Source organism: Takifugu rubripes, chromosome 22, assembly GCF_901000725.2.
Source record: "Takifugu rubripes chromosome 22, fTakRub1.2, whole genome shotgun sequence".
NCBI classification, from domain to species: Eukaryota; Metazoa; Chordata; class Actinopteri; order Tetraodontiformes; family Tetraodontidae; genus Takifugu; species Takifugu rubripes.
Window position 1 is genome coordinate 14,911,587 of NC_042306.1, and position 23,235 is coordinate 14,934,821.

The window sequence follows — 23,235 nt, forward strand, 5'->3', positions numbered from 1 at the left end:
CTGTAGGAACCATGCTGGTGTTGGTGGAAACCATGCTGGTTGGAGCAGTTGTAGTGGGGATATTGGCTCGTGGGTTTGAGAGATCCAGGAGACCCGTGGTGAGATCAATGCTGAGGGGACTAAATTCTCCTGTTAGTGTAAGACATTAGGGGACAACATGCATAAATACCTGAACACTTGCTAATTGCTCCACAGATATTAATATTAATCACTTTTCAAAATGTTTAAACAAAAGTCACATTTTCTTTAGAATTCATTGTGGTGGTTTGACTCAATTGTGTTTTCAGGCAATGCAGTTAGCTGTTGCTCAAAGACAGGTTCATTCCATGTGACAATGAATAAAGACTTGAATCACATCAATCATCACAGTTCCTGTCAAAAGGCCCTGATGAACAATATTAGTGTGAACCAACATGGTTATTCTGTATACGCACGGCTTGCTCCTTTTCCCAGGATTACGACGAAATCAAGGTCATTGTTCCCCCTGGTTGAGGAGCTGTTTAGACCTGACAGTGAGAACTGACATTTCACGATATTTCCAACAACTTCGAGCTGAGTGGATTCAAAGGTCTGTTAATGAAACATTAAGATATAAAATAGAAGGAAACTACAGAAATGAGAAATCAACATGTTATAGATACACATCATAGAAAAGATGTTGAAAATTGGTTTTGTTGGCCCTTAAAAAGAACATATTTTTGGCCAGATTCTGTTTTCACATTTATTTCCAACAGTTTAGGCTGCTGATCATTGATACTAATTCTTTTTCAGAAGCAGATGATTAGCTCGTTATTATGAGTTCAAGCATCATTATCCTTTAAACTTCAACTCAAAGTCTCCCGTACCTGGTCTTTTTTCATGGAAATAATTAAAGAAACAGCCTTGAGCGATATTAGCTGACTGGTCATTGTTCTAAATCTTTATTAAAGCAGAATCAACCTTGCGAAGGTTTATCTGTAGCAAATCGTAGCTCAAAGTGTTAATTGTATTATCTCCTTCTGTCTTTAGTCATTTTGCTTCAACAATATAAAAAAAAACAATCATGAATTACAGTAAATGAATCTTAATTATTCCACATGTATAAAGACATTTTACCTTAGAAATATCAGGTTTAGTTGAGTTGTCGGTGTTGTTTCTAATCATATATAGAAATCCTCTCGTGGAGATGACGCCACCCAGGCCCAATGCAGAGGCTATACATGCAAAGAATTCGGTCTCACCCTTAGGAAGTAATGCACGGAGACAAAGACATGATTAAAAAGTAATATAACCATAGTGAACATCAACATTAGTATCACTGACTTCATTAAATACATCAATAAATATGATTCAGTCAGTGGTGGAAAAGAGATGGAAAGTTTGATCTGGCTTCTTTGTTATTTGACCATAATCTTAGTTTTGTTGTTAAAGACAAAGCTAAAAGCCCCTTAAGTCATCCAGACCACCAACCAGATACCTGTTGGAAACGTCATCACAAGAAGCGACGTCCAGCAATTATAGAATTTCTGAATAAACTCCGACCCTACAACTTGAATCATTAAGGCCCACCTACTCAGTGCTGTGGTAAACTGTATAGCACACTCTAAACTCTGATTCACTCCTGAAATCTCAAAATATTGAAATACAACTATTTTCATTTCCACCTAAATAAAACATTTGATGATATTTGACTTACCTGTGAAGGATTTTGGGTCAGTCCCACTGTTATGAAGAAACCGCTATCTCCCCTGAGTCTAAAGATCACTTTACTCACATTTGGAGGGGCTGGAGGAACAAATTCAAAAGATACAAACATACAGCTGTCGTTTCCAGCAGGATCACAATTATCTGGTGATGCCAAACACAGCTCGGTAGTTCCACAACCATCTCTGGTGATCTTCAACTGAGAAAAACACAATTATACACCAAATCACAAAAATGTTGAGAGAAAATATATTGTATTGTCAATTATTCCTGGGTTGTCATGTCTGATTTTTAATCACAAACATATCAAAACCATTTTTGGTGATGTTTCATGACATATTACCGTCATTGTAGGACTATAAGACGCAGCTTTTTTCACACATTTGGAATCCTGCAGCCGATACAATGGTATGGCTAATTTAACGTTCACACCATTCCAGGAGACCTCACCACCATGTGAGCCAGCAGACAAAGGGGAGACACACCAACTGAGACTAGGTGAACGACCCTACCAACGACCCTGCCAATGACTCTCTGGTGACCACCAAGTTCATTAGCATGCTAATGGTCTACAAGGGCTATATTTTCAAGCTCTGTCCCCAGGAAGTTCAGAACTGAAGAAGCCTTCTGGATCGAAGGAGAAACATCTTTGAGAAGAAAAACAGTCCAACTGACACAGAAAACTTACCTTGGGTATCTATGCCCTGGATGATTGAGAATCTTCACAGACGTATGGCTAATGTATATATTTTACTGGCTAACAGCCAGTGGGGGCCACTCTCTAGCAGTAAACGCAAAAGTGAGACAGACATGCGGGAAAAGATTATGCAAGACAATACTCATTTTGCATATGATGGAGCTTTTAAATGAAAGACAATCGATCTGACCGTCAACGGAGGTACTAGAGCTACTGCCCGTAATCTTGGCATCAATGGTGCAACGTTGGAGGCGGCAGCGGAAAAACTAAGTCAATGTAAAAAGACGACTAAAACTTTCAGAGGACATTGAAAAGTATGGTAATAATTCAATATTGATAGTCGGTGCAATGCTAGAACACATTTAGGAAAGTTGAGAATGGTCAACAACAGTCTAGTAGAATATTACCAACATACTTAGAAATAAAAAGTCTCAGTCTGAAAACAACATTTATAAATGAATAAACCAACCGTCGAACAGGTTGTGTAGATCATCAGTGCTGCAAACAGCAGGACACGTCCTCGTTCCATTCTTACAGACTGAAAATAACTGAAATGAAATGATCAATCATCTGATTATACTCCAACAAATATTATCTCATTCAATAGAAGCACTGAACCCTAAAGAAAATCAACTCAATAGACTTTTGTCAAAAAAATTGTTGATTATTAAAAATAACACATTCAGACGTGATGATTCATTTGCAGACCTAAGAATTAACTTTTAAAATAGTTGATGTGAGAGTTCACAGGATCCATTTACAGTTAACATTACCTGGACTGAACATTATTCTGACTGGTTCTGAATCTGAACAAGCATTCATGGAATAGTCTTACTTGGGCTCTTACAGTTGATCTTTCAGCTCTGACACTCGTTCTTCCTGTAGAAGTTTTTGCTTCTCTGAGGGCAGATGAGTCCTACAGCGATGCTTAAAATCAGGAATGGGTGGGTCTGTGCATCAAGAGAGAAAGAAAATTTCAGAGGTACCTGCCCGCCTACCTGGAAGGTGTCTAAATCAGGAAGTAGTTGTTAGGGGATGAAAAGAATGATCAAAGCTTAAAGATTAAACTACATGGAATCTTCATACTGTTGAGAATTGTCTTTATTTTGTTGTTATGGGTTTCACCATATGTTCCTGTCTTCTCTTAGAAGTTAGGCAAGGTAGACTCATTAGCAAATGTAATAAAGAACAGAGACATTCCATTTACAGGATTGTTGTTTGTTCTACTGTAATCTCAGGACCAGTCAGGCAGGGGGTGTTAAACAATCATTGTAAACAGGGCATCAGGCTGGGGTTGACGATCTTATTTGCATGAAGAATGGGAACTTTGATCTGGCCACCTGGGAAAATAATGGAAAAGAAGGACTCTACCAACACCAAATGGGACTGGAGGAAGAGGACGAGGTCATCCCAGCAGGGGATCTGGATTGGATTGTATGAACATTGTGAATTTGTATGTGTGTTACTATAAAAGACTGGGTCAAGGGATAGTTAGGTTGTCAGACTTCGTGCCCTGGCAATTGACTCTGTTGTTGCTAGGGTTATGAACTGGCCCGGAGCTCTGTAATATTTGTATCTCGAATTGGTTCTATTGTTAAAATACATTTTGAAATTGGTATTTTTCTTCTTTAAGTCTTCATTCAAAGAACACGCGGATTAGCAGCTACACACAAAGGTATTGCGATCCAACAATACATAAATCACATTTGGCTCTGCAAGAAGACTTTAGTGCAACAAAGGAACAGAACCATTATTGGTCAAATTATCTCCATAAGTTAAAAAGCTTTGCCATAGCATCTGATACAATATGAATCAGAAAAAGAAATGTAATCAAATTGCACGAGATTACACAAGTATGTAGCAATAATTAAAGTAATAAGCGGCATTAAATATGTTCTTGAATGGTTTTGTCCATATTTTTTAAGTGTGCATTCAGATGTGGCATTTATGACCTTCAACGTAATGAACATTCCTGGTGTGTTGGAACTGATGTCATAAGTCAGACAGCCATCTGAGGGAACGTTAATGAGAGTTTTGAAGGCATGCTGTCACAGTTGCTATTGTGTGTTCTTGTTAGTCTTTTAATTTCTCTTTATTAACTATGACCTGGATGATTGAGAATCCACACAGACATTTTATTATGTCTATTTTCTTGAAAAACAGAACAAAAACATTTTAAAGAAAGTTTTTCAAGGTAATTCAAGATGATCTTGCATATTTTATTTTCATATATTAGACTCCATCTCACTTTTTTGTTGTAATACTAATAAAAAAAGAGGAAATGTATGTTAGTAGACTTTTAAGTACTCGAGAAATTCCATTTTATACATGTTTTTATGTATGTATGTGCTGAATATCTTATGAGATCAATAATTACTCATACTCAAAGAGCACAGGTTCGATTTTTATTTGTCATTAAATTAATTTGTCCTGCATTCATGATTGACTCTGATGTTCTACTGAAACATTCAAGATGCACTAAAGAAAAGTAAAAAAGTGCACTGCTCCATTAGTTATGTTCACATTCCTCATTAATAAAAAAAAACAACTTTGGTTCATCAAAGCACTGACAGCAGAACAGGGTTGGCAGTTCTACACAAACCACAGGAATGAGAGGTGGTTTCACCTATGTTAGCTGACATCAGAGAACAGAACACAGTTCAGAGGACTGTATCAAGACTTCCAGGTAAAACCTGATTTTGGTCCACACCCTGTTGGCCCATCTACTCTCCTCTGCCACAAAGCTCAAAAACATCTGTACCTTGTTGGATCAGACTATCACCTTGCTGGTAGCCTTTACTATTTATCTTGTAAAAATAGGAAACACACAGCGGTTTTTGCCTCTTGAAACCCGTTGCTTTCGTGACTCCAATAGGTGCATAAACATGAACCGACATTCTCATAATAGTACCTACTCGGGTACCGACTGCTGAGCAAGTAGGTACACAAAATGTACCTACTTGACCCTGATTGTGACGGGTGCGATTAGGACCCAAAAGCAGCACTTTGGAAAACTGGGCCGTGGTAATGACTTTTATTAGCACACGGGCAAACAGGAACTCAGGTAGACAAGGAAACACAGGAAATAGTCCGTTCTTCAGGCTCCGGGCCCGCACAAAGTCTATGGGTTGCAGGCTCGGGGAGTGGGTCGAGCAGAGCCAGGATGCGGAACCAAGGGGGAAGGACGTAAATCCTCGGAACCGTGCAGTTCCGCTGACAGTGGGCAGGAGTGACAGAAAGGGTCTTACAGGAGAGGAGGCTGACGATGGAGCGGAGCAGACTGGGGACGAGCAGCAGCGAAGTCGGGGCCAGGCGGAGAAGTCAAAACCAGCTGAGCAGACAGGAACCTAGTGATGGCAAATGAGACCGAGGCTTCGGAGCTTGTGTCACTCTTCCCGAAGCGCAGTGATTCGAAACACCAGTGTCACGTGACCGATAAATGTTTCAAAGCCTTTCATTGGCTCAGCCTTTCAGTGTGTGTCATTGGCTCATGGCGTTTCAATGCATTCTGAGACAGATTTGAGTGGTTTGATGGCATATCAGCTATATAAGATGCATTAATATGCTCCGAAATTGTTGGGTTGTGAGGAGATAGAGATTTGGAGAGTGAGAGTTAGAGTATTTTGGCAAGTTTCATGGCGAGTACCACCAATAATCGACGTTCTAGAGTTTGTGAGGACAAATAACTTTTCTGCTTCTGTGAAAAATCATTCCAAATCAAACATAGGACAAATGACAAACCATTATCTTTAAAGGTTTTCCTTCAAAACACTTCACACATACAAAAATAATGTTTCTGAATTCAAACACCATGATCATTTGCAAAGTAGGAAGGATCTCTAATCCTGTTAGGGACTTTTAGTAGTTTTTAAATAAATCTCAAAGTGTTCAATGAACCCTTAACCAACACTGAACCCTTAATATAATTTGCATTTATTCTTTGGGTTAATCTTGAATATGTTTTAGAGTAAGGGGGAGAGCATCTGCATATTTTATTGTAAAGACGCTATAATCATTATTTGGTATGAATGAACAAAACCCCTGGACGAGCACACAATTAACTTTTATTAGTGTCGTGGGATTGAAACGGTGCCAGTGCTCCAGTCATGCTCTTTGGACGTTGCTATGGCTTCAGCTGTCCACCAGATGTCACCGTCACTGAAGTCTCGAAGCTTTGAATCTTTTTCGACACAATTGTTCGGAAAGCCTCAGTGCTTCATGAGGCTTCACTTGCCCACCCCTACAGGAACCAGAAACGCTGAGGCAGAAGTCGTAGTCAGGGGCAGAAAGCAGGTAGGTTGTCCGGGGAACAGGCGAGGCAGGCAGAACGGAGACAGGCAGGGTCGGTAACGGGGAATCCGGCAGGGAAACCACGCTGGAAAGTCTCGCATCAAAGCAGAAGAACAATCTGGCAAAGACAGAGTGCAGGGGAGGCTGATAGCAGGGCTGGTTGGGAATAAGCTGCAGCTGTGCTGCAGGTGAGTGGAGTTGAGCTGACGGGGTGGGAGTGGCTGGCAGGTAGAGTGGAGCAGAGGCAGGGAGAGTGGGAAATTACTGGGGCAGGAGGGAACTGGGGAAATGGGGCTGTGGCAACAATGACTTGACAGACATCATGAGGGCCTCATCAGCAGCTGAGCTCTACTGCAGCACTGCCTGGGTGACTCCTGAACTGAGGAACCCGTGCAGGATGGACCCAGTCTTTGCTGCTTTCTGTGCCTGCTATCATCCAACACGTCTCCTTCATTACACAGCTCTTGACAGGAGGTCAACCGCCCTGTTAGCCTTTGAGAGTTGTCAATATTTGACGTTTCATTTGTGATGTAATTAAAGGGAAAATGATGTTAAAAAAAGGGATCAGACTTGCAGGTTAACAATAGTTTAAACTTTATTTCGACGAGGTATCAAGAAAAATGTTTATACCAACTCCCTCAAGAAAAACCTGTTATTCTAAATTTGTATCAGAAAAAGACCATTACCACATTTTATTCTTCCAGACTGTTTTGGCTGGCACCTTCAGCCCTGTTCACACTACATGATTTTAGCCCACTCATAGGGTCGTTGACTGGATTTTGTTCTCTTCCCCCAAATTGGGGTGAGACAGTCGCTCAGCAACAGCGGGATGGTTAAGTGTGAACACCTCAAACACAAGAGTCGATTGTGAGTCACACTCAAAACTGGATATCTCCGGTGGTTGATGGCTCGTTGGGTTGCAACAATTCAAAACGTGCAACAGCCGATGCGAGCAGACGCAGGGGCTGGTGCAAAAGGGGGACGTGACCAGAGCAACAACAAAGAGGTCATCGTCTTTCTTTCTTTTTTGAGGACATAGTAATGCACAACCAAGCTAGAGGGCTCTTTTCTGGTCCACAGCCGTGTTTACAGTGAAAAACTTGATTCTTGCATCAGTCTGTGTGAGTTTTCAATACAAAACCTTGTTTGGAGACCAATTAAAGCAGTCAGCCACGCCTACTGATGGACAGACATGTAGTGTGAACGCTCCCACGACTTCAAGACTCATGTTGGTTTTACAAGGCTTTCGCAGTTTCAGTTTAGCTGTTTGACTTCGTTACAAAGTGTGAAAAGGAGCTGGTGGCCCAATCACTGGCTCAAAAGCAAAAAGAAAATAAAGAAGAAGAAAGTTCAGAATCAAATCTTTTCTACCCTCTGATACACAGAAATAAATCCAACACATGAGTCTTCATAAGTCTTCATCAGATTCACGTGGGTGAAAATGTTCTCCTGGATGTTTCAGCCTCTCAGCATGACAGACAACATCAGGGCACTGAGGGTCAACAGGGCTGCCAGAGACCAGAGAGAAAGGACTTTGATCAGAAAGGTCAAAGGTCAGTTTGGACCCCTGTAAAATCAGGTCAATCAACAATAGTTTAAACACATCTTGGTCACCTTACAAACATCTGATTTTGTTCAGACTTTTTACTGTAAATATGGTCTCTGGGCTTTATGTCTGCATTAATGGATGACGATCGTGGTCGTGACTCTAGGAGTCTGTTACTGCTCACGTCTCCACTTCAAACTTTAGTTTAGTACTCGAAAACTGTAATGAACGGACAAAGTGCACGTCACACAGCAGAGCACAGAACCTTCTCCCTGTCTGGTGACTGTGCCCAACACTGAGCCGCCAAGATAAGTACTGACCCTTGACCCCTCCCAGTCTTTCAGCCAGTTTTTATTCCAACAGCAGCACATGTATTGTTACCCTGCAGCTGAATAGATGGTTACTGGACTTAGATGTCATGGAGGCAAATTTCTCCTCCTGGATTAGAGCATCTAATTGAGATTGAAGCACAAATAGGTGAAGGTGAAGTTCTTACCATGAATTTGATTAGGCCCCCTGGCTGCTGCTGTAGGAACCATGCTGGTGTTGGTGGAAACCATGCTGGTTGGAGCATTTGTAGTGGGGATATTGGCTCCTCGGATTGAGAGATCCAGGAGACCCGTGATGAGAGAAATGTTGAGGGAACTAAATTCTCCTGTTAGTGTAAGACATTAGGGGACAACATGCATAAATACCTGAACACTTGCTAATTGCTCCACAGATATTAATATTAATCACTTTTCAAAATGTTTAAACAAAAGTCACATTTTCTTTAGAATTCATTGTGGTGGTTTGACTCAATTGTGTTTTCAGGCAATGCAGTTAGCTGTTGCTCAAAGACAGGTTCATTCCATGTGACAATGAATAAAGACTTGAATCACATCAATCATCACAGTTCCTGTCAAAAGGCCCTGATGAACAATATTAGTGTGAACCAACATGGTTATTCTGTATACGCACGGCTTGCTCCTTTTCCCAGGATTACGACGAAATCAAGGTCATTGTTCCCCCTGGTTGAGGAGCTGTTTAGACCTGACAGTGAGAACTGACATTTCACGATATTTCCAACAACTTCGAGCTGAGTGGATTCAAAGGTCTGTTAATGAAACATTAAGATATAAAATAGAAGGAAACTACAGAAATGAGAAATCAACATGTTATAGATACACATCATAGAAAAGATGTTGAAAATTGGTTTTGTTGGCCCTTAAAAAGAACATATTTTTGGCCAGATTCTGTTTTCACATTTATTTCCAACAGTTTAGGCTGCTGATCATTGATACTAATTCTTTTTCAGAAGCAGATGATTAGCTCGTTATTATGAGTTCAAGCATCATTATCCTTTAAACTTCAACTCAAAGTCTCCCGTACCTGGTCTTTTTTCATGGAAATAATTAAAGAAACAGCCTTGAGCGATATTAGCTGACTGGTCATTGTTATAAATCTTTATTAAAGCAGAATCAACCTTGCGAAGGTTTATCTGTAGCAAATCGTAGCTCAAAGTGTTAATTGTATTATCTCCTTCTGTCTTTAGTCATTTTGCTTCAACAATATAAAAAAAAACAATCATGAATTACAGTAAATGAATCTTAATTATTCCACATGTATAAAGACATTTTACCTTAGAAATATCAGGTTTAGTTGAGTTGTCGGTGTTGTTTCTAATCATATATAGAAATCCTCTCGTGGAGATGACGCCACCCAGGCCCAATGCAGAGGCTATACATGCAAAGAATTCGGTCTCACCCTTAGGAAGTAATGCACGGAGACAAAGACATGATTAAAAAGTAATATAACCATAGTGAACATCAACATTAGTATCACTGACTTCATTAAATACATCAATAATTATGATTCAGTCAGTGGTGGAAAAGAGATGGAAAGTTTGATCTGGCTTCTTTGTTATTTGACCATAATCTTAGTTTTGTTGTTAAAGACAAAGCTAAAAGCCCCTTAAGTCATCCAGACCACCAACCAGATACCTGTTGGAAACGTCATCACAAGAAGCGACGTCCAGCAATTATAGAATTTCTGAATAAACTCCGACCCTACAACTTGAATCATTAAGGCCCACCTACTCAGTGCTGTGGTAAACTGTATAGCACACTCTAAACTCTGATTCACTCCTGAAATCTCAAAATATTGAAATACAACTATTTTCATTTCCACCTAAATAAAACATTTGATGATATTTGACTTACCTGTGAAGGATTTTGGGTCAGTCCCACTGTTGTGAAGAAACCGCTATCTCCCCTGAGTCTAAAGATCACTTTACTCACATTTGGAGGGGCTGGAGGAACAAATTCAAAAGATACAAACATACAGCTGTCGTTTCCAGCAGGATCACAATTATCTGGTGATGCCAAACACAGCTCGGTAGTTCCACAACCATCTCTGGTGATCTTCAACTGAGAAAAACACAATTATACACCAAATCACAAAAATGTTGAGAGAAAATATATTGTATTGTCAATTATTCCTGGGTTGTCATGTCTGATTTTTAATCACAAACATATCAAAACCATTTTTGGTGATGTTTCATGACATATTACCGTCATTGTAGGACTATAAGACGCAGCTTTTTTCACACATTTGGAATCCTGCAGCCGATACAATGGTATGGCTAATTTAACGTTCACACCATTCCAGGAGACCTCACCACCATGTGAGCCAGCAGACAAAGGGGAGACACACCAACTGAGACTAGGTGAACGACCCTACCAACGACCCTGCCAATGACTCTATGGTGACCACCAAGTTCATTAGCATGCTAATGGTCTACAAGGGCTATATTTTCAAGCTCTGTCCCCAGGAAGTTCAGAACTGAAGAAGCCTTCTGGATCGAAGGAGAAACATCTTTGAGAAGAAAAACAGTCCAACTGACACAGAAAACTTACCTTGGGTATCTATGCCCTGGATGATTGAGAATCTTCACAGACGTATGGCTAATGTATATATTTTACTGGCTAACAGCCAGTGGGGGCCACTCTCTAGCAGTAAACGCAAAAGTGAGACAGACATGCGGGAAAAGATTATGCAAGACAATACTCATTTTGCATATGATGGAGCTTTTAAATGAAAGACAATCGATCTGACCGTCAACGGAGGTACTAGAGCTACTGCCCGTAATCTTGGCATCAATGGTGCAACGTTGGAGGCGGCAGCGGAAAAACTAAGTCAATGTAAAAAGACGACTAAAACTTTCAGAGGACATTGAAAAGTATGGTAATAATTCAATATTGATAGTCGGTGCAATGCTAGAACACATTTAGGAAAGTTGAGAATGGTCAACAACAGTCTAGTAGAATATTACCAACATACTTAGAAATAAAAAGTCTCAGTCTGAAAACAACATTTATAAATGAATAAACCAACCGTCGAACAGGTTGTGTAGATCATCAGTGCTGCAAACAGCAGGACACGTCCTCGTTCCATTCTTACAGACTGAAAATAACTGAAATGAAATGATCAATCATCTGATTATACTCCAACAAATATTATCTCATTCAATAGAAGCACTGAACCCTAAAGAAAATCAACTCAATAGACTTTTGTCAAAAAAATTGTTGATTATTAAAAATAACACATTCAGACGTGATGATTCATTTGCAGACCTAAGAATTAACTTTTAAAATAGTTGATGTGAGAGTTCACAGGATCCATTTACAGTTAACATTACCTGGACTGAACATTATTCTGACTGGTTCTGAATCTGAACAAGCATTCATGGAATAGTCTTACTTGGGCTCTTACAGTTGATCTTTCAGCTCTGACACTCGTTCTTCCTGTAGAAGTTTTTGCTTCTCTGAGGGCAGATGAGTCCTACAGCGATGCTTAAAATCAGGAATGGGTGGGTCTGTGCATCAAGAGAGAAAGAAAATTTCAGAGGTACCTGCCCGCCTACCTGGAAGGTGTCTAAATCAGGAAGTAGTTGTTAGGGGATGAAAAGAATGATCAAAGCTTAAAGATTAAACTACATGGAATCTTCATACTGTTGAGAATTGTCTTTATTTTGTTGTTATGGGTTTCACCATATGTTCCTGTCTTCTCTTAGAAGTTAGGCAAGGTAGACTCATTAGCAAATGTAATAAAGAACAGAGACATTCCATTTACAGGATTGTTGTTTGTTCTACTGTAATCTCAGGACCAGTCAGGCAGGGGGTGTTAAACAATCATTGTAAACAGGGCATCAGGCTGGGGTTGACGATCTTATTTGCATGAAGAATGGGAACTTTGATCTGGCCACCTGGGAAAATAATGGAAAAGAAGGACTCTACCAACACCAAATGGGACTGGAGGAAGAGGACGAGGTCATCCCAGCAGGGGATCTGGATTGGATTGTATGAACATTGTGAATTTGTATGTGTGTTACTATAAAAGACTGGGTCAAGGGATAGTTAGGTTGTCAGACTTCGTGCCCTGGCAATTGACTCTGTTGTTGCTAGGGTTATGAACTGGCCCGGAGCTCTGTAATATTTGTATCTCGAATTGGTTCTATTGTTAAAATACATTTTGAAATTGGTATTTTTCTTCTTTAAGTCTTCATTCAAAGAACACGCGGATTAGCAGCTACACACAAAGGTATTGCGATCCAACAATACATAAATCACATTTGGCTCTGCAAGAAGACTTTAGTGCAACAAAGGAACAGAACCATTATTGGTCAAATTATCTCCATAAGTTAAAAAGCTTTGCCATAGCATCTGATACAATATGAATCAGAAAAAGAAATGTAATCAAATTGCACGAGATTACACAAGTATGTAGCAATAATTAAAGTAATAAGCGGCATTAAATATGTTCTTGAATGGTTTTGTCCATATTTTTTAAGTGTGCATTCAGATGTGGCATTTATGACCTTCAACGTAATGAACATTCCTGGTGTGTTGGAACTGATGTCATAAGTCAGACAGCCATCTGAGGGAATGTTAATGAGAGTTTTGAAGGCATGCTATCACAGTTGCTATTGTGTGTTCTTGTTAGTCTTTTAATTTCTCTTTATTAACTATGACCTGGATGATTGAGAATCCACACAGACATTTTATTATGTCTATTTTCTTGAAAAACAGAACAAAAACATTTTAAAGAAAGTTTTTCAAGGTAATTCAAGATGATCTTGCATATTTTATTTTCATATATTAGACTTCATCTCACTTTTTTGTTGTAATACTAATAAAAAAAGAGGAAATGTATGTTAGTAGACTTTTAAGTACTCGAGAAATTCCATTTTATACATGTTTTTATGTATGTATGTGCTGAATATCTTATGAGATCAATAATTACTCATACTCAAAGAGCACAGGTTCGATTTTTATTTGTCATTAAATTAATTTGTCCTGCATTCATGATTGACTCTGATGTTCTACTGAAACATTCAAGATGCACTAAAGAAAAGTAAAAAAGTGCACTGCTCCATTAGTTATGTTCACATTCCTCATTAATAAAAAAAAACAACTTTGGTTCATCAAAGCACTGACAGCAGAACAGGGTTGGCAGTTCTACACAAACCACAGGAATGAGAGGTGGTTTCACCTATGTTAGCTGACATCAGAGAACAGAACACAGTTCAGAGGACTGTATCAAGACTTCCAGGTAAAACCTGATTTTGGTCCACACCCTGTTGGCCCATCTACTCTCCTCTGCCACAAAGCTCAAAAACATCTGTACCTTGTTGGATCAGACTATCACCTTGCTGGTAGCCTTTACTATTTATCTTGTAAAAATAGGAAACACACAGCGGTTTTTGCCTCTTGAAACCCGTTGCTTTCGTGACTCCAATAGGTGCATAAACATGAACCGACATTCTCATAATAGTACCTACTCGGGTACCGACTGCTGAGCAAGTAGGTACACAAAATGTACCTACTTGACCCTGATTGTGACGGGTGCGATTAGGACCCAAAAGCAGCACTTTGGAAAACTGGGCCGTGGTAATGACTTTTATTAGCACACGGGCAAACAGGAACTCAGGTAGACAAGGAAACACAGGAAATAGTCCGTTCTTCAGGCTCCGGGCCCGCACAAAGTCTATGGGTTGCAGGCTCGGGGAGTGGGTCGAGCAGAGCCAGAATGCGGAACCAAGGGGGAAGGACGTAAATCCTCGGAACCGTGCAGTTCCGCTGACAGTGGGCAGGAGTGACAGAAAGGGTCTTACAGGAGAGGAGGCTGACGATGGAGCGGAGCAGACTGGGGACGAGCAGCAGCGAAGTCGGGGCCAGGCGGAGAAGTCAAAACCAGCTGAGCAGACAGGAACCTAGTGATGGCAAATGAGACCGAGGCTTCGGAGCTTGTGTCACTCTTCCCGAAGCGCAGTGATTCGAAACACCAGTGTCACGTGACCGATAAATGTTTCAAAGCCTTTCATTGGCTCAGCCTTTCAGTGTGTGTCATTGGCTCATGGCGTTTCAATGCATTCTGAGACAGATTTGAGTGGTTTGATGGCATATCAGCTATATAAGATGCATTAATATGCTCCGAAATTGTTGGGTTGTGAGGAGATAGAGATTTGGAGAGTGAGAGTTAGAGTATTTTGGCAAGTTTCATGGCGAGTACCACCAATAATCGACGTTCTAGAGTTTGTGAGGACAAATAACTTTTCTGCTTCTGTGAAAAATCATTCCAAATCAAACATAGGACAAATGACAAACCATTATCTTTAAAGGTTTTCCTTCAAAACACTTCACACATACAAAAATAATGTTTCTGAATTCAAACACCATGATCATTTGCAAAGTAGGAAGGATCTCTAATCCTGTTAGGGACTTTTAGTAGTTTTTAAATAAATCTCAAAGTGTTCAATGAACCCTTAACCAACACTGAACCCTTAATATAATTTGCATTTATTCTTTGGGTTAATCTTGAATATGTTTTAGAGTAAGGGGGAGAGCATCTGCATATTTTATTGTAAAGACGCTATAATCATTATTTGGTATGAATGAACAAAACCCCTGGACGAGCACACAATTAACTTTTATTAGTGTCGTGGGATTGAAACGGTGCCAGTGCTCCAGTCGTGCTCTTTGGACGTTGCTATGGCTTCAGCTGTCCACCAGATGTCACCGTCACTGAAGTCTCGAAGCTTTGAATCTTTTTCGACACAATTGTTCGGAAAGCCTCAGTGCTTCATGAGGCTTCACTTGCCCACCCCTACAGGAACCAGAAACGCTGAGGCAGAAGTCGTAGTCAGGGGCAGAAAGCAGGTAGGTTGTCCGGGGAACAGGCGAGGCAGGCAGAACGGAGACAGGCAGGGTCGGTAACGGGGAATCCGGCAGGGAAACCACGCTGGAAAGTCTCGCATCAAAGCAGAAGAACAATCTGGCAAAGACAGAGTGCAGGGGAGGCTGATAGCAGGGCTGGTTGGGAATAAGCTGCAGCTGTGCTGCAGGTGAGTGGAGTTGAGCTGACGGGGTGGGAGTGGCTGGCAGGTAGAGTGGAGCAGAGGCAGGGAGAGTGGGAAATTACTGGGGCAGAGGGACAGGAGGGAACTGGGGAAATGGGGCTGTGGCAACAATGACTTGACAGACATCATGAGGGCCTCATCAGCAGCTGAGCTCTACTGCAGCACTGCCTGGGTGACTCCTGAACTGAGGAACCCGTGCAGGATGGACCCAGTCTTTGCTGCTTTCTGTGCCTGCTATCATCCAACACGTCTCCTTCATTACACAGCTCTTGACAGGAGGTCAACCGCCCTGTTAGCCTCCCAGGCATAAACTCTTTGAGAGTTGTCAATATTTGACGTTTCATTTGTGATGTAATTAAAGGGAAAATGATGTTTAAAAAAGGGATCAGACTTGCAGGTTAACAATAGTTTCAACTTTATTTCGACGAGGTATCAAGAAAAATGTTTATACCAACTCCCTCAAGAAAAACCTGTTATTCTAAATTTGTATCAGAAAAAGACCATTACCGCATTTTATTCTTCCAGACTGTTTCGGCTGGCACCTTCAGCCCTGTTCACACTACATGATTTTAGCCCACTCATAGGGTCGTTGACTGGATTTTGTTCTCTTCCCCCAAATTGGGGTGAGACAGTCGCTCAGCAACAGCGGGATGGTTAAGTGTGAACACCTCAAACACAAGAGTCGATTGTGAGTCACACACAGAAACTGGATATCTCGGGTGGTTGATGGCTCGTTGGGTTGCAACAATTCAAAACGTGCAACAGCCGATGCGAGCAGACGCAGGGGCTGGTGCAAAAGGGGGACGTGACCAGAGCAACAACAAAGAGGTCATCGTGGAGCTGGTGGCCCAATCACTGGCTCCAAAGCAAAAAGAAAATAAAGAAGAAGAAAGTTCAGAATCAAATCTTTTCTACCCTCTGATACACAGAAATAAATCCAACACATGAGTCTTCATAAGTCTTCATCAGATTCACGTGGGTGAAAATGTTCTCCTGGATGTTTCAGCCTCTCAGCATGACAGACAACATCAGGGCACTGAGGGTCAACAGGGCTGCCAGAGACCAGAGAGAAAGGACTTTGATCAGAAAGGTCAAAGGTCAGTTTGGACCCCTGTAAAATCAGGTCAATCAACAATAGTTTAAACACATCTTGGTCACCTTACAAACATCTGATTTTGTTCAGACTTTTACTGTAAATATGGTCTCTGGGCTTTATGTCTGCATTAATGGATGACGATCGTGGTCGTGACTCTTGGAGTCTGTTACTGCTCACGTCTCCACTTCAAACTTTAGTTTAGTACTCGAAAACTGTAATGAACGGACAAAGTGCACGTCACACAGCAGAGCACAGAACCTTCTCCCTGTCTGGTGACTGTGCCCAACACTGAGCCGCCAAGATAAGTACTGACCCTTGAACCCTCCCAGTCTTTCAGCCAGTTTTTATTCCAACAGCAGCACATGTATTGTTACCCTGCAGCTGAATAGATGGTTACTGGACTTAGATGTCATGAAGGCAAATTTCTCCTCCTGGATTAGAGCATCTAATTGAGATTGAAGCACAAATAGGTGAAGGTGAAGTTCTTACCATGAATTTGATTAGGCCCCCTGGCTGCTGCTGTAGGAACCATGCTGGTTGGAGCAGTTGTAGTGGGGATATTGGCTCGTGGGTTTGAGAGATCCAGGAGACCCGTGGTGAGATCAATTGTGAGGGAACTAAAACTTGCTGTTAGTGCGAGAGATTAGGGAACAAGATGCATAAATACCTGAACACTTGCTAATTGCTCCACAGATATTAATATTAATCACTTTTCAAAATGTTTAAACAAAAGTCCCATTTTCTTTAGAATTCATTGTGGTGGTTTGACTCAATTGTGTTTTCAGGCAATGCAGTTAGCTGTTGCTCAAAGACAAATTCATTCCATGTAACAATGAATAAAGACTTGAATCACATCAATCATCACAGTTCCTGTCAAAAGGCCCTGATGAACAATATTAGTGTGAACCAACATGGTTATTCTGTATACGCACAGTTTGCTCCTTTTCCCAGGATTACGACGAAATCAAGGTCATTGTTCCCCCTGGTTGAGGAGCTGTTTAGACCTGACAGTGAGAACTGACATTTCATGATATTTCCAACAGCTTCGCGCTGAGTGGATTCAAAGGTCTGTTAATGAAACATTAAGATATAAAATAGAAGGAAACTACAGAAATGAGAAATCAACATGTTATAGATACACATCATAGAAAAGATGTTGAAAATTGGTTTTGTTGGCCCTTAAAAAGAACATATTTTTGGCCAGATTCTGTTTTCACATTTATTTCCAACAGTTTAGGGTGCTGATCATTGATACTAATTCTTTTTCAGAAGCAGATGATGAGCTCATTATTATGAGCTCAAGCATCATTATCCTTTAAACTTCAACTCAAAGTCTCCCGTACCTGGTCTTTTTTCATGGAAATAATTAAAGAAACAGCCTTGAGCAATATTAGCTGACTGATCATTGTTATAAATCTTTATTAAAGCAGAATCAACCTTGCGAAGGTTTATCTGTAGCAAATCGTAGCTCAAAGTGTTAATTGAATTATCTCCTTCTGTCTTTAGTCATTTTGCTTCAACAATATTAAAAAAAACAATCATGAATTACAGTAAATGAATCTTAACTATTCCACATGTATAAAGACATTTTACCTTAGAACCATCAGCTTTAGCTGAGTTGTCGGTGTTGTTTCTCATCACATATAGAACTTTGGTCCCATGTTCGTTGCCACCCACCATCAATTTAGTGGCTACACATGCAACGAATTCGGTCTCACCCTTAGGAAGTAATGCACAGAGACAAAGACATGATTAAAAAGTAATAGAACCATAGTGAACATCAACATTAGTATCACTGACTTCATTAAATACATCAATAATTATGATTCAGTCAGTGGTGGAAAAGAGATGGAAAGTTTGATCTGGCTTCTTTGTTATTTGACCATAATCTCAGTTTTGTTGTTAAAGACAAAGCTAAAAGCCCCTTAAGTCATCCAGACCACCAACCAGATACCTGTTGGAAACGTCATCACAAGAAGCGACGTCCAGCAATTATAGAATTTCTGAATAAACTCCAACCCTACAACTTGAATCATTAAGGCCCACCTACTCAGTGCTGTGGTAAACTGTATAGCACACTCTAAACTGATTCACTCCTGAAATCTCAAAATATTGAAATACAACTATTTTCATTTCCACCTAAATAAAACATTTGATATTTGACTTACATGTGAAGGATTTTGGGTCAGTCCCACTGTTATGAAGAAACGGCTATCTCCCCTGAGTCTAAAGATCACTTCACTCACATTTGGAGGGGCTGGAGGAACAAATTCAAAAGATACAAACATACAGCTGTCGTTTCCAGCAGGATCACAATTATCTGGTGATGCCAAACACAGCTCGGTAGTTCCACAACCATCTCTGGTGATGTTCAACTGAGAAAAACACAATTATACACCAAATCACAAAAATGTTGAGAGAAAATATATTGTATTGTCAATTATTCCTGGGTTGTCATGTCTGATTTTTAATCACAAACATATCAAAACCATTTTTGGTGATGTTTCATGACATATTACCGTCATTGTAGGACTATAAGACGCAGCTTTTTTCACACATTTGGAATCCTGCAGCCCATACAATGGTATGGCTAATTTAACGTTCACACCATTCCAGGAGACCTCACCACCATGTGAGCCAGCAGACAAAGGGGAGACACACCAACTGAGACTAGGTGAACGACCCTACCAACGACCCTGCCAATGACTCTCTGGTGACCACCAAGTTCATTAGCATGCTAATGGTCTACAAGGGCTATATTTTCAAGCTCTGTCCCCAGGAAGTTCAGAACTGAAGAAGCCTTCTGGATCGAAGGAGAAACATCTTTGAGAAGAAAAACAGTCCAACTGACACAGAAAACTTACCTTGGGTATCTATGCCCTGGATGATTGAGAATCTTCACAGACATATGGCTAATTTATATATTTTACTGGCTAACAGCCAGTGGGGGCCACTCTCTAGCAGTAAACGCAAAAGTGAGACAGACATGCGGGAAAAGATTATGCAAGACAATACTCATTTTGCATATGATGGAGCTTTTAAATGAAAGACAATCGATCTGACCGTCAACGGAGGTACTAGAGCTACTGCCCGTAATCTTGGCATCAATGGTGCAACGTTGGAGGCGGCAGCGGAAAAACTAAGTCAATGTAAAAAGACGACTAAAACTTTCAGAGGACATTGAAAAGTATGGTAATAATTCAATATTGATAATCGGTGCAATGCTAGAACACATTTAGGAAAGTTGAGAATGGTCAGCAACAGTCTAGTAGAATATTACCAACATACTGAGTAATAAAAAGTCTCAGTCTGAAAACAACATTTATAAATGAATAAACCAACCGTCGAACAGGTTGTGTAGATCATCAGTGCTGCAAACAGCAGGACACGTCCTCGTTCCATTCTTACAGACTGAAAATAACTGAAATGAAATGATCAATCATCTGATTATACTCCAACAAATATTATCTCATTCAATAGAAGCATTGAACACTAAAGAAAATCAACTCAATAGACTTTTGTCAAGAAAATTGTTGATTATTAAAAATAACACATTCAGATGGGATGATTCATTTGCAGACCTAAGAATTAACTTTTAAAATAGTTGATGTGAGAGTTCACAGGATCCATTGACAGTTAACATTACCTGGACTGAACATTATTCTGACTGGTTCTGAATCTGAACAAGCATTCATGGAATAGTCTTACTTGGGCTCTTACAGTTGATCTTTCAGCTCTGACACTCGTTCTTCCTGTAGAAGTTTTTGCTTCTCTGAGGGCAGATGAGTCCTACAGCGATGCTTAAAATCAGGAATGGGTGGGTCTGTGCATCAAGAGAGGAAGAAAATTTCAGAGGTACCTGCCCACCTACCTGGAAGGTGTCTAAATCAGGAAGTAGTTGTTAGGGGATGAAAAGAATGATCAAAGCTTAAAGATTAAACTACATGGAATCTTCATACATAAATCACATTTGGTTCTGCAAGAAGACTTTAGTGCAACAAAGGAACAGAACCATTATTGGTCAAATTATCTCCATAAGTTAAAAACCTTTGCCATAGCATCTGATACAATATGAATCAGAAAAAGAAATGGAATCAAATTGCAGGAGATTACGCAAGTATTTAGCAATAATTAAAGTAATAAGCGGCATTAAATATGTTCTTGAATGTTTTGTCCATATTTTTTAAGTGTGCATTCAGATGTGGCATTTATGACCTTCAACGTAATGAACATTCCTGGTGTGTTGGAACAATAGGACCCTACATTTTAAACTTAATTGAAGCCGTTTGACAGCTGTCAGTGTATCTGATGTCATAAGTCAGACAGCCGTCTGAGGGAATGTTAATGAGAGTTTTGAAGGCATGCTGTCACAGTTGCTATTGTGTGTTCTTGTTAGTCTTTTAATTTCTCTTTATTAACAAAGGTAAGATTTTTTTAAGAAATCTTAAAAAACAATGGGAGGAATCAGGTGATGAGGTGGTGGGATGAGAAGTGTAGTGGGAAACAGAAACCAGACACAAGTTATAAGAACACACACTTTCCAACAATTGATTCAGCTCAAGAAGACCCAGGCAGTACTGAGAAGGACAAGACACTCAAAAAGAAAGTACTGGAGACAATACTGTGACTCAGTTGGAAAGGTAACAAACATAGGGGAGGTCTGAGGATGGTTAAAGAGGGCTGGAGACAGAAGAGAGCGGAGCAATCCTGTTTTGACGCACAAGGCAATCACAGCAGTGATCGACAAAGAAAAGCTGATGGCAAATACCTGTGTTGAAGTGCATAGTTCCAATTATTTGTCAGAGAAGGGAAAGAAGGGCAGGGACAGAACTAAAGCAGAGTACAGAGAAGTGATATGTAGAAAATACAATTTTAGTAGAGCTGAAAAGGAAGATAGTCTTAAGAAGGTGTTAGACAAGACTGGTCACACTGCAACAGGAAAGGATGAAATCTGTAATCTTACATTTGGATGAAAGAAGTCTTGACAGGCTGCCAATTCTATGTAATAAAGTGGGGAAGAAGGGAAAATGTCAAAGAGCTGAAAAGAAGCATAAATTATAATTTCAAGGAAACCCTGAAAAGCTGCAAGTTAAGCAGGTTAACATATTTATTAGAAAGTAAATGCATGATTGCCCCGCGATGGTTAGAAAAGCTCAAGTCAATAAAGAGATTGTTGGTATCAGTATTCTTTGATGTGCAAAAAGCATTAGCCATGTTGTGGAAGAAGGGGCTGCTGATAAAACTGGATTTATTAGAGATAACTCAGAATATGTTTAGCTGGGTAATGGAGTTTTTAATTGAAAGAACGCTTCTGGTAGGAGCAGAATTATCAAGGCAATACAGCGATCAAAATGGTACACCACAGGGGGGTGTAGTTAGCCCTGTCCTTTTCTCAATAATGATATATTCACAAATATTCCAGGTCATATGCAGTCCTGGTTTCTCCCACCATCTTACCTGCACAGCTGCATGCTGCTCATCGATTTTGCCCCATGTTTGGCCCCAGTTTGTTGAGTAACATGAGTGGTATCGGCTCGGCTCCATCTCATGTTTGATCAGCAGGTCACTGGTTGCTGTTTTCTGATGATGCAGCCCTTTGAAAAAGAGCCTGAAACGTCCAGTACATTCCTAAGAGGATGCAGGAGGGAATGCATAAAGTTGAAAGATGGGGACTCAAAAGGGGTTTTAGGTTGTCATCTGCAACAACAAAGGTTATGTTCCTTACAGGAAACAGGATTGAGATTGAACACTATGCAGTGTTGGGAAACATCCCATTGGTTTATGAAAGCATTGTCACCAACCAGAAACAAAAGAACACTTGCTGTTGGTATGAAGACAAGAAAGGGAATTGACGAAGGATGGACTGAGGAAACTGGGAATGGTGGGCAGATTGAGGTAGGTGGAGAGTTCAGGTGGGAAAAAAAGAGTTTTGAAATTTTTGATTAAATGATGAATAAGTGAGAAAGAGGAGCTGGAGGCGGCAGTGATGAAAAAACACGTATACCAAATGCAGTTGAAACCCAAAGATGAAGTATCTAGCAAAATGGCTCCCCGGTGTTCAATTTGCTTTTGCCTCCTGTGTGCGACCCGGTTGCTCCTTGATTCTGGATTTCTGCCTGCTTCTTGTCCGTTTGGTTGCTGTATGTGCATGTTACTTCATGTATGACCTCCTGCCTGGACCAAAGATTTGTGTGTTCTGGATTCTGTAGCTCAACCTTGCTTTGTCATTTGCTTCCGGGTCCACATTTACCCGGGTCTGCCTTCTTCCCAATTAGCGACGTCTTTGCCTCAAGTCGCTCTGTCAACTCCAATCAAGGCTGCCTGCCCTCTCAGAGATGACAGATTATCCAGCTCGCTGACCCCAGGCTGAGAGGCCTCAAAAGAAAGATCCAGAGGAGAAGCTTGCAGAGAAATGAAGATCCCGTTGTTCAAAAACAGAAAATTCATAATTTCACACTGAAGGACTACAGCATCATTAAACATCCCAAGTTAATCCGTGGTGTTCTCAGTGCACTCGCAAAGCT

The 23,235-nt window shown here is 40.5% G+C and overlaps 1 protein-coding gene and 2 long non-coding RNA genes across 6 annotated transcripts; all 3 read right to left on the minus strand.

Annotated features, from left to right (window-relative positions):
- Positions 1-1,713: 1,713 nt before the first annotated feature.
- Positions 1,714-5,778, minus strand: LOC115247995 (uncharacterized). Its single transcript, XR_003887030.1, has 4 exons — positions 5,629-5,778; positions 3,228-3,330; positions 2,850-2,928; positions 1,714-1,882 (listed from the first exon to the last, which is right to left on the minus strand). It is a non-coding gene; the product is annotated as an uncharacterized lncRNA (long non-coding RNA).
- A 1,463-nt stretch (positions 5,779-7,241) lies between these two features.
- LOC115247990 (putative ferric-chelate reductase 1) lies at positions 7,242-14,521 on the minus strand. Of its 2 annotated transcripts, none has more exons than XM_029831224.1 (8): positions 14,371-14,521; positions 11,896-12,072; positions 11,592-11,670; positions 10,418-10,624; positions 9,838-9,963; positions 9,177-9,312; positions 8,713-8,871; positions 7,242-8,178 (listed from the first exon to the last, which is right to left on the minus strand). In XM_029831224.1, the coding sequence occupies exons 3-8, from the start codon at positions 11,649-11,651 to the stop codon at positions 8,129-8,131; spliced, it is 738 nt and encodes a 245-aa protein (XP_029687084.1). In that variant the 5' UTR covers positions 11,652-11,670; positions 11,896-12,072; positions 14,371-14,521; the 3' UTR covers positions 7,242-8,128. The 2 variants fall into 2 exon arrangements, with proteins under 2 accessions (XP_029687084.1, XP_029687083.1); XM_029831223.1 differs by having other exon boundaries at positions 11,970-12,072; positions 14,371-14,520.
- A 1,492-nt stretch (positions 14,522-16,013) lies between these two features.
- LOC115247994 (uncharacterized) lies at positions 16,014-20,538 on the minus strand. Of its 3 annotated transcripts, none has more exons than XR_003887027.1 (6): positions 20,432-20,538; positions 20,054-20,132; positions 18,880-19,086; positions 17,644-18,430; positions 17,201-17,338; positions 16,014-16,667 (listed from the first exon to the last, which is right to left on the minus strand). It is a non-coding gene; the product is annotated as an uncharacterized lncRNA (long non-coding RNA). The 3 variants fall into 3 exon arrangements; XR_003887028.1 differs by having other exon boundaries at positions 20,420-20,528; XR_003887029.1 differs by having other exon boundaries at positions 20,358-20,498.
- Between the last annotated feature and the right edge of the window lie 2,697 nt (positions 20,539-23,235).